Source organism: Apodemus sylvaticus, chromosome 7, assembly GCF_947179515.1.
Source record: "Apodemus sylvaticus chromosome 7, mApoSyl1.1, whole genome shotgun sequence".
Taxonomy (NCBI): Eukaryota; Metazoa; Chordata; class Mammalia; order Rodentia; family Muridae; genus Apodemus; species Apodemus sylvaticus.
In genome coordinates, this window is record NC_067478.1 from 132359813 (window position 1) to 132372738 (window position 12926).

Sequence of the window (12926 nt, forward strand, 5' to 3'; positions counted from 1 at the left end):
AGGTTCTACTACAGAAACCAGTAACATGTGCCCAACTTAATTTTAGACTCACTAGAAAGTATAGATTGATACATTTCTCCTGACCATCTCATTCCTCTTCAATGACTATGCCTACTGAACTACCATATACTTCTCTTACTACTGTTAAGTTTAATGGCATATCTACTGGGAAGAGTGCAGATAATTTGTTTCTTAAGTATACAGAACTTCAGATTGAACTGAAAAATACCTCAATCACTCTTTATCTTCATCTTGCTTTAGAAGAGACCCCTGACCTAAAGCCTTACTACAGTGGGGATTTCTTAGGAGAATTTGAATGTACTTTATATATATATATATATATATGTATGTGTGTGTAGGTTTGTCACTTACATGTCTGGTGTCTGGGTTGGGGAACACCTGGGGATAGTTAGTTGGATTTCCTCTCTTCCTTAAAACTCCTCCAGAGCAACTATTCCAAATGAAATCTCCAAGAAGTTAAGGACTTAAACATCATAAAGTAAAGTCAAATATGCATGTATGTGTGTGTGCGAAGTGTAAATTTGTAGGCAGTGAATTAATTGCAGCAATTTTAAAATGGCCAAAATGGCCACACATTTTTTCATATTTTTCCTATCAAAGGCAACTTTTTTTTCTTTCTTTTTCTTTTTTATTCGATATATTCTTTATTTACATTTCAAATGATTTCCCCTTTCCTGGATCCCCCCTTCCCTTAAGTCCCATAAGCCCTCTTCCCTCCCCCTGTTCCTCAATCCACCCCTTCCCACTTCCCTGTTCTGGAATTCCCCTACACTGCTGCACTGAGCCTTTCCAGAACCAGGGGCCACTCCTTCCTTCTTCTTGGACATCATTTGATATGTGGATTGTGTCTTGGGTATTCCAAGCTTCTAGGCAAATATCTGCTTATCAGTGAGTGCATACCATGAGTGTTCTTTTGAGTCTGGGTTATCTCACGTAGGATGATGTTCTCCAGCTCCAGCCATTTGTCTAAGAATTTCATGAAGTCATTGCTTCTAATGGCTGAATAAGTACTCTATTGTGTATATATACCACATTTTTTTGTATCCATTCCTCCGTTGAGAGACATCTGAGTTCTTTCAAGCTTCTGGCTATTATAAACAGGGCTGCTATGAACATAGTGGAACATGTACCCTTATTACATGCTGGGGAATCTATTGAGACTGGGTGTCTATGCAGTTCCTGGAACTCCCTATGTAGAGCAGACTGGCCTTAAGTTCAAGGGAAACAGCCTGCCTGCCTTCTATTTGCTGGGATTAAAGGCTTCCACTACAATGCTCAACCCTACAACTCTTCTTACCTTTAGGTAGATTATAAATTAAGTTTGACAAGCATAATAAAGAAATGTCACACTGCATCAGCATCTGGGTTCTGCTTGCTCACCCCACTGCTTGGAGATTTCATTTGGAATAGTAGCTCTGGAGGAGTTTTAAAGAAAAGAGGAAATCCAACGAACTATCCCCAGGTGTTCCCCACCCCAGATACCAGGCATGTAAGTGACAAACATAGAATATTCCAGAGCCACACTGTCAAAAGGACAAAACGGCAACCAACAAATTGGGAAAAGATCTTCACCAACCAGATATCCAATAGAGGGTTGATATCCAATATATACAAAGAACTCAAGAAGTTAGACCCCAGGGAACCAAATAACCCTGTTAAAAAATGGGGTACAGATCTAAACAAAGAATTTTCACCTGAAGAAATTCAGATGGACGAGAAGCACCTTAAGAAATGCTCAACATCATTAATCATTAGGGAAATGCAAATCAAAACAACCCTGAGATTTCACATCACATCAGTCAGAATGACTAAGTTTAAAAACTCAGGAGAGAGCTGGTGTTGGTGAGGATGCAGAGAAAGAGGAACACTCCTCCACTGCTGGTGGGGCTGTAAGACGGTACAACCACTATGGAAATCAGTCTAGCATTTCCTCAGAAAACTGGGCATGACACTTCCAGAGGACCCTGCTATACCACTCCTGGGCATATACCCAGAGGATTCCCTGGCATGCAATAAGGACACATGCTCCACTATGTTCATAGCAGCCTTATTTATAATAGCCAGAAGCTGGAAAGAACCCAGATATCCCTCAATGGAGGAATGGATACAGAAAATGTGGTATATTTACACAGTGGAATACTACTCAGCAATTAGAAACAATGAATTCATGAAATTTTTAGGCAAATGGTTGGAACTGGAAAATATCATCCTAAGTGAAGTAAGCCAATCACAAAATAATACACATGGAATGCAATCACTGATAAGTGAATATTAATTAGCCCAGAAGCTCTGAATACCCAAGACACAATTAACATATCAAATGACTCCCATGAAGAAGTAAGGAGAGGGCCCTGATCCTGGAAAGGCTTGATCCAGCATTGTAGGGGAGTACCAAGACAGAGAAAATGGAGGGAGGTGATTGGAGAATGGGTGGAGAGAAGAGGGCTTATGGGACATATGGGGAGGAGGAAAGCATTTGGAATGTAAACAAAGAATCTAGGAAAAAAAAAGAATATTCGAGAGCCAACATTTGTAGTATAAAGAAAAGAAGTCCTCAACAAACAAGTTCAATCATCTCTAGATATTTAAGCCACTTTAACCAAGGACTTAAACATCATAAAGTAAAGTCAAATCATCAAAAGCCCCAGGCAATCCCTAAAGCTGTATGTGGGATATTCTTCTAGCTGGGCTGCATTGCCTGGCCTCAGTGGGAGAGGAAGTGTCTAGCCTCAAAGACACTTGAAATGTAGGGCTGGGGGTATACCCAAGGGACCCCACCCTCTCAGAGGAGAAAGGGACAGGAAGATGAGGAAAGGACTGTGGGAGGGAGTGACTGGGAAGGGAGCAGTGAGAAGGACATAAAGTGAGTAAGTTAAAAAATAATAACTTTAATTTTAAAAAAAGCCCCAGCTATAAGATACAGGATAATAGCTACTATTACAAATCATGGAGGTTTTAAGAAATTGAGTGCACATCAAGTAACTGGAGCCAGGGGAAAAGCAGTTCAGGTGGGATACAAATGCTACAGATTCAGAACACTTTGAGGCAGGAATACTTATATTTTTTTTAAAACCATCAATATAACACAGCACTGTACAATCAAATGTTTTAACTTACTAATTATAAAAGTGAATATAAGACTTGTGACAAAGCCAATAGTTGAAAAGACTATAATAGCCATCTCACCTGTTTACTATATATACACATACATTTAAATGTAATTTATAAATATTGAAAATTAAAACTATTAAGCTTCAACACATTTGTGAAATTTGAAAAGAAAAAAAGAACAGTTGCCTTTGTAACATATAAATAACATACATTGAAAAAGTGACAAGCTGACATTAAAATAAACTTGTAATGAATTACTCTGAAACACATTTCACATTTATTCTAGGCATTAACAAAACATCATAGTCTTTTTTTTAAAAAAATGTTAAAAAGACTTAGTACAATTCATATTTTATAAAACCAAACTTTTCTCATGATCAAATGTTGAGAACAATAAAACTTGTTCAAGAGGGAACAACAGAACATCCCCTGGATACTTACGTTAACATCTGAGACATTACAAACCCAATACAGCAATTTGTCTAAAGACTTTAGATTTACATGAACTACAAACAACTGAAAATTTTGTTATTTAGAACAATTACTTTTATGATTACCAAAATTCAGGCTATTTCAAGGTCCAGAACTAACAGGTTTGTATTTATGGGTATTTTCATTATCATTTAATCCTTTAATCATTTTCTTCAAAACAAGATAAATACATAGTGATACTATTTGCTACTAGTAAAAAAGAAACTCTTCCATAAAACTATGAGAATAAATTTTAATTAGTACTGAATACATCCACTCTTGTTTAAAAAGCACAAAAGAAGCTAGGTGGCTGACTCTATCTGGAAGCAGACCACTTTCCCCTGCAGACTTGCTAGACCTCTGGAAACTCGCTAGTCCATCTCTAGAGTAACTGAGTAATTTGGTACATCCAGAAGTAGAAACAGAAAAAAATGGGAGTCGATAATGTTGATACATTTGCTCTTACACCACAGTCACCCAAACCAAGTCTTCGGAAACCATGAGGAAGAGAACTTGACCTAACATGAGTGTCATTGACTAAAGTGGCCAGCTGCTTCTGCTGCTGCTGCTGCTGCTTTCCCTAGAGTCCAAGGCACAGTTGTTTGTAAATATAATAGACATAAACTGAATGGGCTCAGCATAGAAAATGACACATAACATACACTTAAGAGCTTTTACTTTTGGTGACATCATATGGTTTCCACCACTGAGCAAACTGTAATGTTTTCTTCCTCTGGTCCTCAAAGCTTTCTCGGATCCCCTTCCTCCACAGCCTGGGTTCTAGATCCAGCATACCACCAATGATTTCCTTTTAAAGAGTAAGAAAGATATGAATATATATATATATATATATATATATATATATATATTGTAAACAATGCAATAAAAGTAGATCTACTCATTTATCATGTTATTAAATATAATATTAAGTAGTTCTTTCTGACAATGTACAATATTTCATTAGTTTCAAACAAAATAAACCTTATTTTCAATTTTAGCTGCAAACTGTGATTCTTTGTGATGTCTCCTGGGAAGCAATTTGTCAACTTGGTTGTTCATTAGTATATCTACAAAATTAGTAGCAAAAGGAAGAAAGTGAAATTTAATTTTTGTGGTCATAAAGATAACTAATATGTCAATGGTCAGCTCATAAGAGAATGTGGTGAGAACCAGAATAATAAAGTGTCATCTGTACACTGGGAAAAGAGAACTAGCAAAGCAGATCTTTAAGGCATTTAAAACCAAGCAGTCAACCAAGGAACAATAAATGACTGGATAAATCAGAAAAGGGTACCACCTGTTCTTAAGAATGTACTCTGTGAATATCTTAAGGAGAAACTAGACAAATTCAGATTTAGTAGTTCCTGGCATCAATGCATTTTAACAGTAGGGTCTAAAAAAGGGTAGTTTATGTGTCTGTATGAAACCATCTCTAGACCACTGACTGCATGTGCAAGTTGGGTTTTCATTCCCTTATTTTGAAAGAGTCCATTTCTTAAAATCTCCTCTTATCTGAGCCACTGCTTGGGCAGCAGGTCAAAGAAGGATCCAAGTATTTCCTAAAAAGCATGCTCTAAGACATAGGGAAACCAACACTCAATCTTAAAAATATACCATATAAACCACAATACATGAATAATATTTGAAAAGGAGGCAATTCTCCCAATGAAAATTTAAAAACAAAATAATGGATTAGTGATATCCTTTTCTCTGAAGCAAAAATTTAAAACTATGATTCCAGAGCTAGAGTAGTTACAAAACTCTCATGAATAACAGGATTTTTCCCAGAAGTGAAAAAAAAAAAAGTTTTCTGTTTTGTTTTGGTTGGTTGGTTACCTCTGCAGAAAAAAAAAAAAAAAAAAAAAAAAAGCAGGAAACATTATGCAAACCTCTTAAACAAGGGCTGGAGATGCAACTTCATAGAGTAACTTCCTGACATGCAGGAAGCTGTTGGTCTGATCTGCAGACCACATAACAATAGGCCTTGGTACACTCCTGGAGACTCAGCACTCAGGATATAAAGGCAAGATGATCAGGAGCTCAAAAACAACTTTAGCTATGTGCCAAATTCAAGACAAGGATAGACTAGATTAGAATTTATAAGCAATAATTTAAAGATGCATATAACTTTGGAATCTGGTTATTCATTAAAAACGTCAGCACAGTAAGTTCTAGATCCAGACCCTTGGAGCTGTGTTTCCTCTCAGCACATTCTGCTCATTGTAGAAGATGATCTCATACAGATGACAGTGGGGTACAGGAGAAGGCAGGGTGGGAAACTATGAACTCTCAGAAAAGTTCATTGAGACTCCTCTCTCTAGAGGTACAGGTACAACTAGGTAGAATGAGAGAAGGTCTGAACTAGGCGCAGATTCATTTTGCCAATTTCAAATGGTAAATTAATTTCATTCTAGTACCTGACAGGAATTTATAGATACACAGTAAGAAATCCTCTAATTTAAGGAATATATTTTTAATTAGGAAGACATTTTATTTTTCCTTTCCTGAAATAAACTAATAGCAATCAAATGACTGGGACTTTCATATACATCCAGAACCTAACTGTGTAAAGTTATTTTATTTTTCTAGATTGTAGCTTAATTATAAATGAAGAGCTGAAACTATTTTCTGTACTAACCATAACTTTTCGTATCTGGTTCTCTCACTTAGCACATAACCCTAGGCAAGTTACACAACGTTTCTGTAGTTTAGATTTTTCCTATCTGTACAACAAATATTTATGACAAAATCTAGACAACAGAGTTATTGTGAGTATTAGATGACTGCTTAGAACAGAAGACAGGCATATTATAAGACCTTGATAAATGTTAACAATTGTCATCATTTTCTCAGAACAAAGCTGCCTGACTCCAAAGGAAAATATTACAGTTACTGAGCACAGTGCTAAAAATGTCTGGTTATACAATGATGTGTCTGACTCTATCATAAATATTCTGTATTCTGGTATATTTTTATTGTTACTTCCTAATTCACACACCCCCCAACTTATATAGGGAAAAACATCAATTTCTGGTATCAAACTTTTAATTTTCTTTCACAAGGAAAGCATTAATGATAAACCCTAAGGTTTTGTCAAATTTGTGAGTATACCTTTCCAAAGTAATGAGGAAATTTGTGCTGATCTTCAATGATGTGGGCAAATCCTCCCTGAAGGCCAAAGTCGACAGCAAAGTAAGGCAAGCCCCTAGGCACCTAAGTAAACAAGCAGATCATAAATGAAACAAGAGAGCTATGCTTAACTTCCTGCTCTGAGTCTCTGATATGAGAGAAATAATCATCTGTCATAATAATGTACATGACAAAATCCCAATGACCTAACTTTCCAAGGAAAAGAAATCATTCTGATAGCCTTTCATCCAGCCAGATCTTCACTGAGTCTATTACTTCACAATCAAAGCAAATACTTTTCTGTTCTTGGAGATAATAGGAAAAATGTATTCAAATACTTCATACAGCTAAGGGATAATTTTTCTATGATTACAGAAATAAACATTATGTTTTCCGTATTTTACTTAGGAAGAGAAAGCTTGATTATATATTTGTGGCTTTGTTTACAGATTTACTATTATAAAACTTATCAAATATAAATAAGTTTATCTAATTGGTAAAATAAATACAGCAATATTTAGCTTACCAAGCTGATTTTACAATCTAGTATCCTTTTCTCCCTCCCTTTCTACACACACACACACACACACACACACACACACACACACACACACACACAAATGCCCACACACTTAGACATACCCATGCACAAACCCAAAGACACACACAGAAACACGGCGAGGGGAAGGGAGTTTTAATCTCCATACCAATTGAAAAGAGCTATAATTTGTTACTTTATTATTATTATATATATATCTTTGTAAAGTTTTCTTCTAAGTTCCCAGTTTTATCATTAGAAATTATTCGGTAGTCAATATACAGTTAAGTTTCCCCTCTAACACCAAATTGATCAGCATTGACTCATCTGTACACTGGCCCAGATATTCCTAACAATACATATTTGGTTTTGTGTACTTAGGAAGGCACAACTTTGGAGTATGCAGTATAGTATGGAAAGAACAGAGACGCCATCTTGAATCATTGTAAATCAAAATAATTAGAGTCAATACAAAGCATGAACTAAAAAGATAGTATAAACATAAAAATGTTACTTTATGCATTTATATTTTCTATGTTCTATATTTTAAAGAAAATTGCTATGTATGACTACAACAATCAAGAAAAAAATGAAAACACAGAACAGCCAAAGCTCTAATTTCTGATTTTCATTAGTATGAAAAGCCAGACAATTTGTAATATTTGTACACAAAGCATTTGCTAGAAACATCCAAGAGAATGCCATATATGCAAGTCCTCAGCTCAAATTTTACCTTATAAAAGACTGTTAATTTCATGTCTATATCCTGTTCAAAAATGCTCTGTGCAAAGTGGTGGAGTGACAAAAGGAAAGAAGGTTCCATTGGATGCTGTACCACCAAATTAGGTAACCAGGAATGTAGCATGTAATATTTTGAGAAAATTCTCAAGAAATGCCCAGTGACAGCACTATTTCTTTTTCTTTCTAGTAAGCCTTGAATATGCTATCTGCCATGGCAAAATGGACATTAAAGTTGTGACGAAGCTAAGAGTCTTGAAATGAAATTGTGATGCTGTGTTACTCACTTGAGACAAATGTAATCGGGTGTTGTGAGAAATATTAAAAGAAGAACCCTCTAAATCTCTATGCTCCTGCTTCTCTCAACCCGCCGATTCCCCGGAGTAGCCCGACTGGCTTCCCATGCTCCTGCCGCCACAACTCTCTCCAGCTAGCCCCTGCAGCATCTGGCTTGCTTGTCCCTGGAGCCACTAATACAGTCTCCACCAGAAACCCCTGTAATCGGCAGTCCCATATTCCAGTAACCAAATAAATCAAAACTCTTGACGCTTATAATTAACCAATCAGATTTAATGTAGCAATAAATATTCAATTTACAAGATGCCAATACAACAATTTCAGAACCAACTGATAATGGTAAAAGCTTTATCCCAATTATTCTAACCATATGATATCATAACTACCTATGGCTGGTTAAAGCCACACTGGTTCACATCTGCCTCCATCTTGGTCTTCACCTTCTCCCCCCAGATGCTATTTCTGTAACTCTTAGTTCTGCCTCCCTTTTCCCTGCCCAATCACAGGCCTCCTGATGCCCTAATATTTTAGTGATTGGACAGGGAAAATCCTGTCACAATCATGAAGATACTTATAAGAACTTAGGAGGCCTGAGTTATAAACACTGGCAAGTATGTAACTCTTTACTCTGAAGGCAGAGAAAGGTCACAAGTCACAGATGCAGATCGCTTCCATCAATGGAGAAGACAAAGGCATCCGCTCTTCTCCAGAGCTGATGGCAGACACCCATAGTCACAGTCACTATGGAGGCTCAAGTAAGAAGGCTGCAAGTTCAAGGACTTGGCTACAGAGAGCTCAATCCTGGCTTGGAAGAACAGTGAACATGTACTTAGGGGGGAAAAAAAAAACAAAAACAAAAAACTAAGGCTGGGGAGATGGCTCAGTGCGAACTGTCTTACATGCAGAGCCCCAGGTTTAGGCCCAGTTCAAAAAACAAAAAAAAATTAAACAAAACGAAACAAAACAAAAACCCTCCTCTCTACAGTCTGATGTGAAATAACGTACAGCATTTTAAGCCATTGTCACTGTAGTACAGAAAACTAGTACATATACAACACTCAATACCACTGGGGTACTTGCCAAGATGGTAAATGGAGTCACAACATTCATAAATAACAGCTTCAGTCATGGCTTCTACTTTATTCTGTCTTTCATGCTCCAGCAAGTGGGGCCTGCAGTCCTTCCGTAAGAGGTGTGGCTTGATAGAGAAAAGGGCACACACATCAGTGTGTGCATATTTACAATTGTTAGCACTTTCCTTTTCCCACCTTGTCTACCATGAGGAAAACTGCTGGAGTTCTAGTACCATGCCTTAACAGCATGCACAGAAATAGGCTCTGACCTTCAAGTTCCAGAAGGTAAGCAAGGGCAAATGGCAAAAGCCTACATTGTTACAGGAGGCGCTTGTATTCATCTAACTAGCAATTTAAGGGAAGGTTTCCCAAGCCTGGCACTGGGGTTTTTGTTAGATAGAGCATGGCTTATAAAACAATGTGTTGCCCCTACACCTTTTTCAAATGTCCTTAATGTTAATTATGTCTCCTCCTTCCCTATCACCCTGTATTATGCTTCCTCCCTTATTACCAGTTATACATCATTTTCCCCATCATCCCTTTCATAGCACCTGCCTCCTGCAATCCTCTTCTCCAGAGCTCCTTCATACCTCATCCTCCCGTTTGGTCCCTAATACTTTACTGGCTTCTTCAGATTCCTTGGGTAACTGAAGAAGCCAGTGAATCTAAAGTTTCAGAACTAAGACTGACAAGTAAAAGAGAACAAGCAATATTCAGACATGAAGGAATTGACCTAGACTGGAAACTGGAAAGGTCCTCATTGAAGACTTGTTCTCACAGTATAGGAAGAGATTATGCAAGCTGCCAAAGTAGAGAAGCAATCCATACTCCCACCAAGCTGTAAAGCTTATAAACTACAGCAATGATGAAATTGGCAAGATGTTCCCAATGGTGTAAGAGTGGCACTTCTATCTTGATAGTAATGAAAGCTAAACTGTCTATTAGGAGTTAGGGCCAACTCAATAGTGGGAAATTCATGTCTGTTCTACAAACCTAGCAAACTACTCATGGCTAGAGAAGTCAGAGACCTAAGGGCAGAACATACTACTGTCACTGTCCTAACCCAATATGGTATCTCTGTTCTACATATTTATGAGTACAGAAACATATAGCTACCACCTCTCATAAAAATGTCTTTTTTTGCAACAGATAGGGACTATTACAGAGATCCACAACTAGTCAAAACAACAGAAAATAAGGAAGGGTCTGAATCCCAACTGATACATCTACAATGTGATGACCCCTATACCTAAGGCTCAGGGAAAATCACTGGAGTGGGAGCAAAAAATTTTAAGAGCAAAAGGCTCAGGTTACCTGTTCCCATATACTGTCATCTAGGCACAACAAAGAAAATGTACCCAACAATTCTCATCAATACGGTTACCTGAAAAAGAACAGCATAATGACAAGACCAATTGGCATGCAAACATAGGTGGAGGAAATCTTGCCAGGCTCCCAGCCAACATAAAGACTTACAGGTGGCCAATAGAGCATTAAGATGTAGCAAAACGTTATCTGCTTTCTTTCCCATGTACTGTGTACCGGCTGGTTTTGTGTGTCAACTTGACACAGGCTGGAGTTATCACAGAGAAAGGAGCTTCAGTTGAGGAAATGGCTCCATGAGATCCAGCTGTAAGGCATTTTCTCAATTAGTGACCAAGGGGGGAGGGCCCATTTGGGTGATGCCATCCCTGAGCTGGCGGTCCTGGGCTCTATAAGAGAGCAGGCTGAGCAAGCCAGAGGGAAGCAAGCCAGTAAAAAACATCCCTCCATGGCTTCTGCATCAGCTCCTGCTTCCTGACCTGCTGAAGTTCCAGTCCTGACTTCCATTAGTGATGAACAGAAGTATGAAAATGTAAGCTGAATAAATCCTTTCCTTCCCAACTTGCTTCTTCGTCATGATGTTTGTGCAGGAATAGAAATCCTGACTAAGACATACTGCAACTTCCAAAGAGCCTCTGATAAAAACAGACTATGAAGCCTTACTACTTCAAGATTTCCCACCTTGAGAATCTTAATTCTGAAGCATGACTCCTGCTTTTATATGCAGCCACACCTATTTCTTGTCTTCTGTAAACACCTTAAGTCTTGGTTTTAGGAAAGCAAGCATAAGCACTCAGATGGCCCAATAGAATGCCAAATATGGAAAGAATTTTTTATTATGAAATTATGATGATTTAAAAAGGGACAAAATCTGTACATTAAACACCCCTTTAATGTGCTAATAGGAAGAGTAAAAAGAATAAACAAGATACTTAGTACTGTTTTGTTGGTATTTTCATGCTAATTCAGCTTCCCCAAGAGGGGCTGCCTATGACAAGGAGGGAGTCATGGACTCAGGACTTCATGTGATCCTTCTAACGAATAAAGAAACCAATCACTGTGCTATTAAGTGGGACTTCTGGGTCAAACAGAGGAACTACAGAAGAGGAAAAGATAGTGGGATGGAGGACGGGAGCATGGAAGTAGAGACCCCATTTCAGGTGGTGGATCTGTTTGGATCCGCTACCGGAGAATTTAACTTCGAATGGCTTATAATTAGGATATTAGTTGTTGCACCCAGTGATTGAGTTACCATTGATTCTGAACTAAGCTTGTGTGGTGTTTTCCTTCACGCAGCAGCTCAACTTGCTTTCCAGAGAGTAAGGGGTTGGCAAAAAGTGCACCACAAAAGGCTGTCAGAATGTGGAGTTGGCATAATTAGCCAGTCAGGTAGCAAGATTTTGGAGCTCCTGTTCAGAGAGTTCACTTAAGATGAGGATAAGACCAGCTGGTGCCTTGACAGTGAGAGTGGGGACTGCATCTTTTAACATTTCCCGGTATACTACTCCACACAGAGTATGCTGAAAAGGAGCTGGCAGACTTTAGGCATGCAATGAAAACTTACAGAATGAGTTAATTTTAAAAGAAAATTCAAAAGCAATCTATATGCCTATTAATTTTCTATTCAATTAAAATTCTATGTCTACAAAAGAATAGTCAATATATCAGTATTTACTATATTGCATCAAAAAGTGGACCTGCAACTCAAAACTTAACTAAATATCCTCAAGAAAATCTCCAAAGAAGTAGTAAATACATAATCTAACCCAACTACTATGTTCTAAGAATATAGCAGGCAACTTCTATACTGAAAAATAAATTTGGAGCCATGGAAATGGCCCATTATGTCCTTGCCACACTAGTAGAAAGAGCTGAGTTAGGATCCCCAGAACCCAATACAACTTGATGTAACTTTACAAACCCATAACTCAGAATTCCTGTGGCAAGATGGAATGCAGAGACAAGAAAATCCCTGGAGGTTTGTTTTACCTGGCCTAGTATATACAATAGTATATAAGATACCCTGTCACAAATAGAGTGGAAGGGAAGGACATAGGCATGTACGTACGTGTACGTACATATGTACACACACACACACACACACACACACACACACACACACTTTTCTTCTTAAATGAAGGGGGAAGAAAGGAAGGGGTGGGACAGAAAAATGGGGAGGTGTCTCAAACTTGAAATAAAGCCCACATAAAAATTGTTTCTTTCAT

The 12926-nt window shown here is 37.9% G+C and overlaps 1 protein-coding gene across 1 annotated transcript in view; it reads right to left on the reverse strand.

The window, feature by feature from the left end:
- Positions 1-2891: 2891 nt before the first annotated feature.
- Positions 2892-12926, reverse strand: part of Cwf19l2 (CWF19 like cell cycle control factor 2) — a 79540-nt gene continuing 69505 nt past the window's right edge. Inside the window, exons 17-18 of the mRNA XM_052189191.1 lie at positions 6715-6816; positions 2892-4411 (exon numbers count right to left, since the gene is read on the reverse strand). Coding sequence (XP_052045151.1) covers positions 4268-4411; positions 6715-6816 — 246 coding nt within the window. The 3' untranslated portion in view covers positions 2892-4267. The remainder of the gene's footprint in view (positions 4412-6714; positions 6817-12926) is intronic.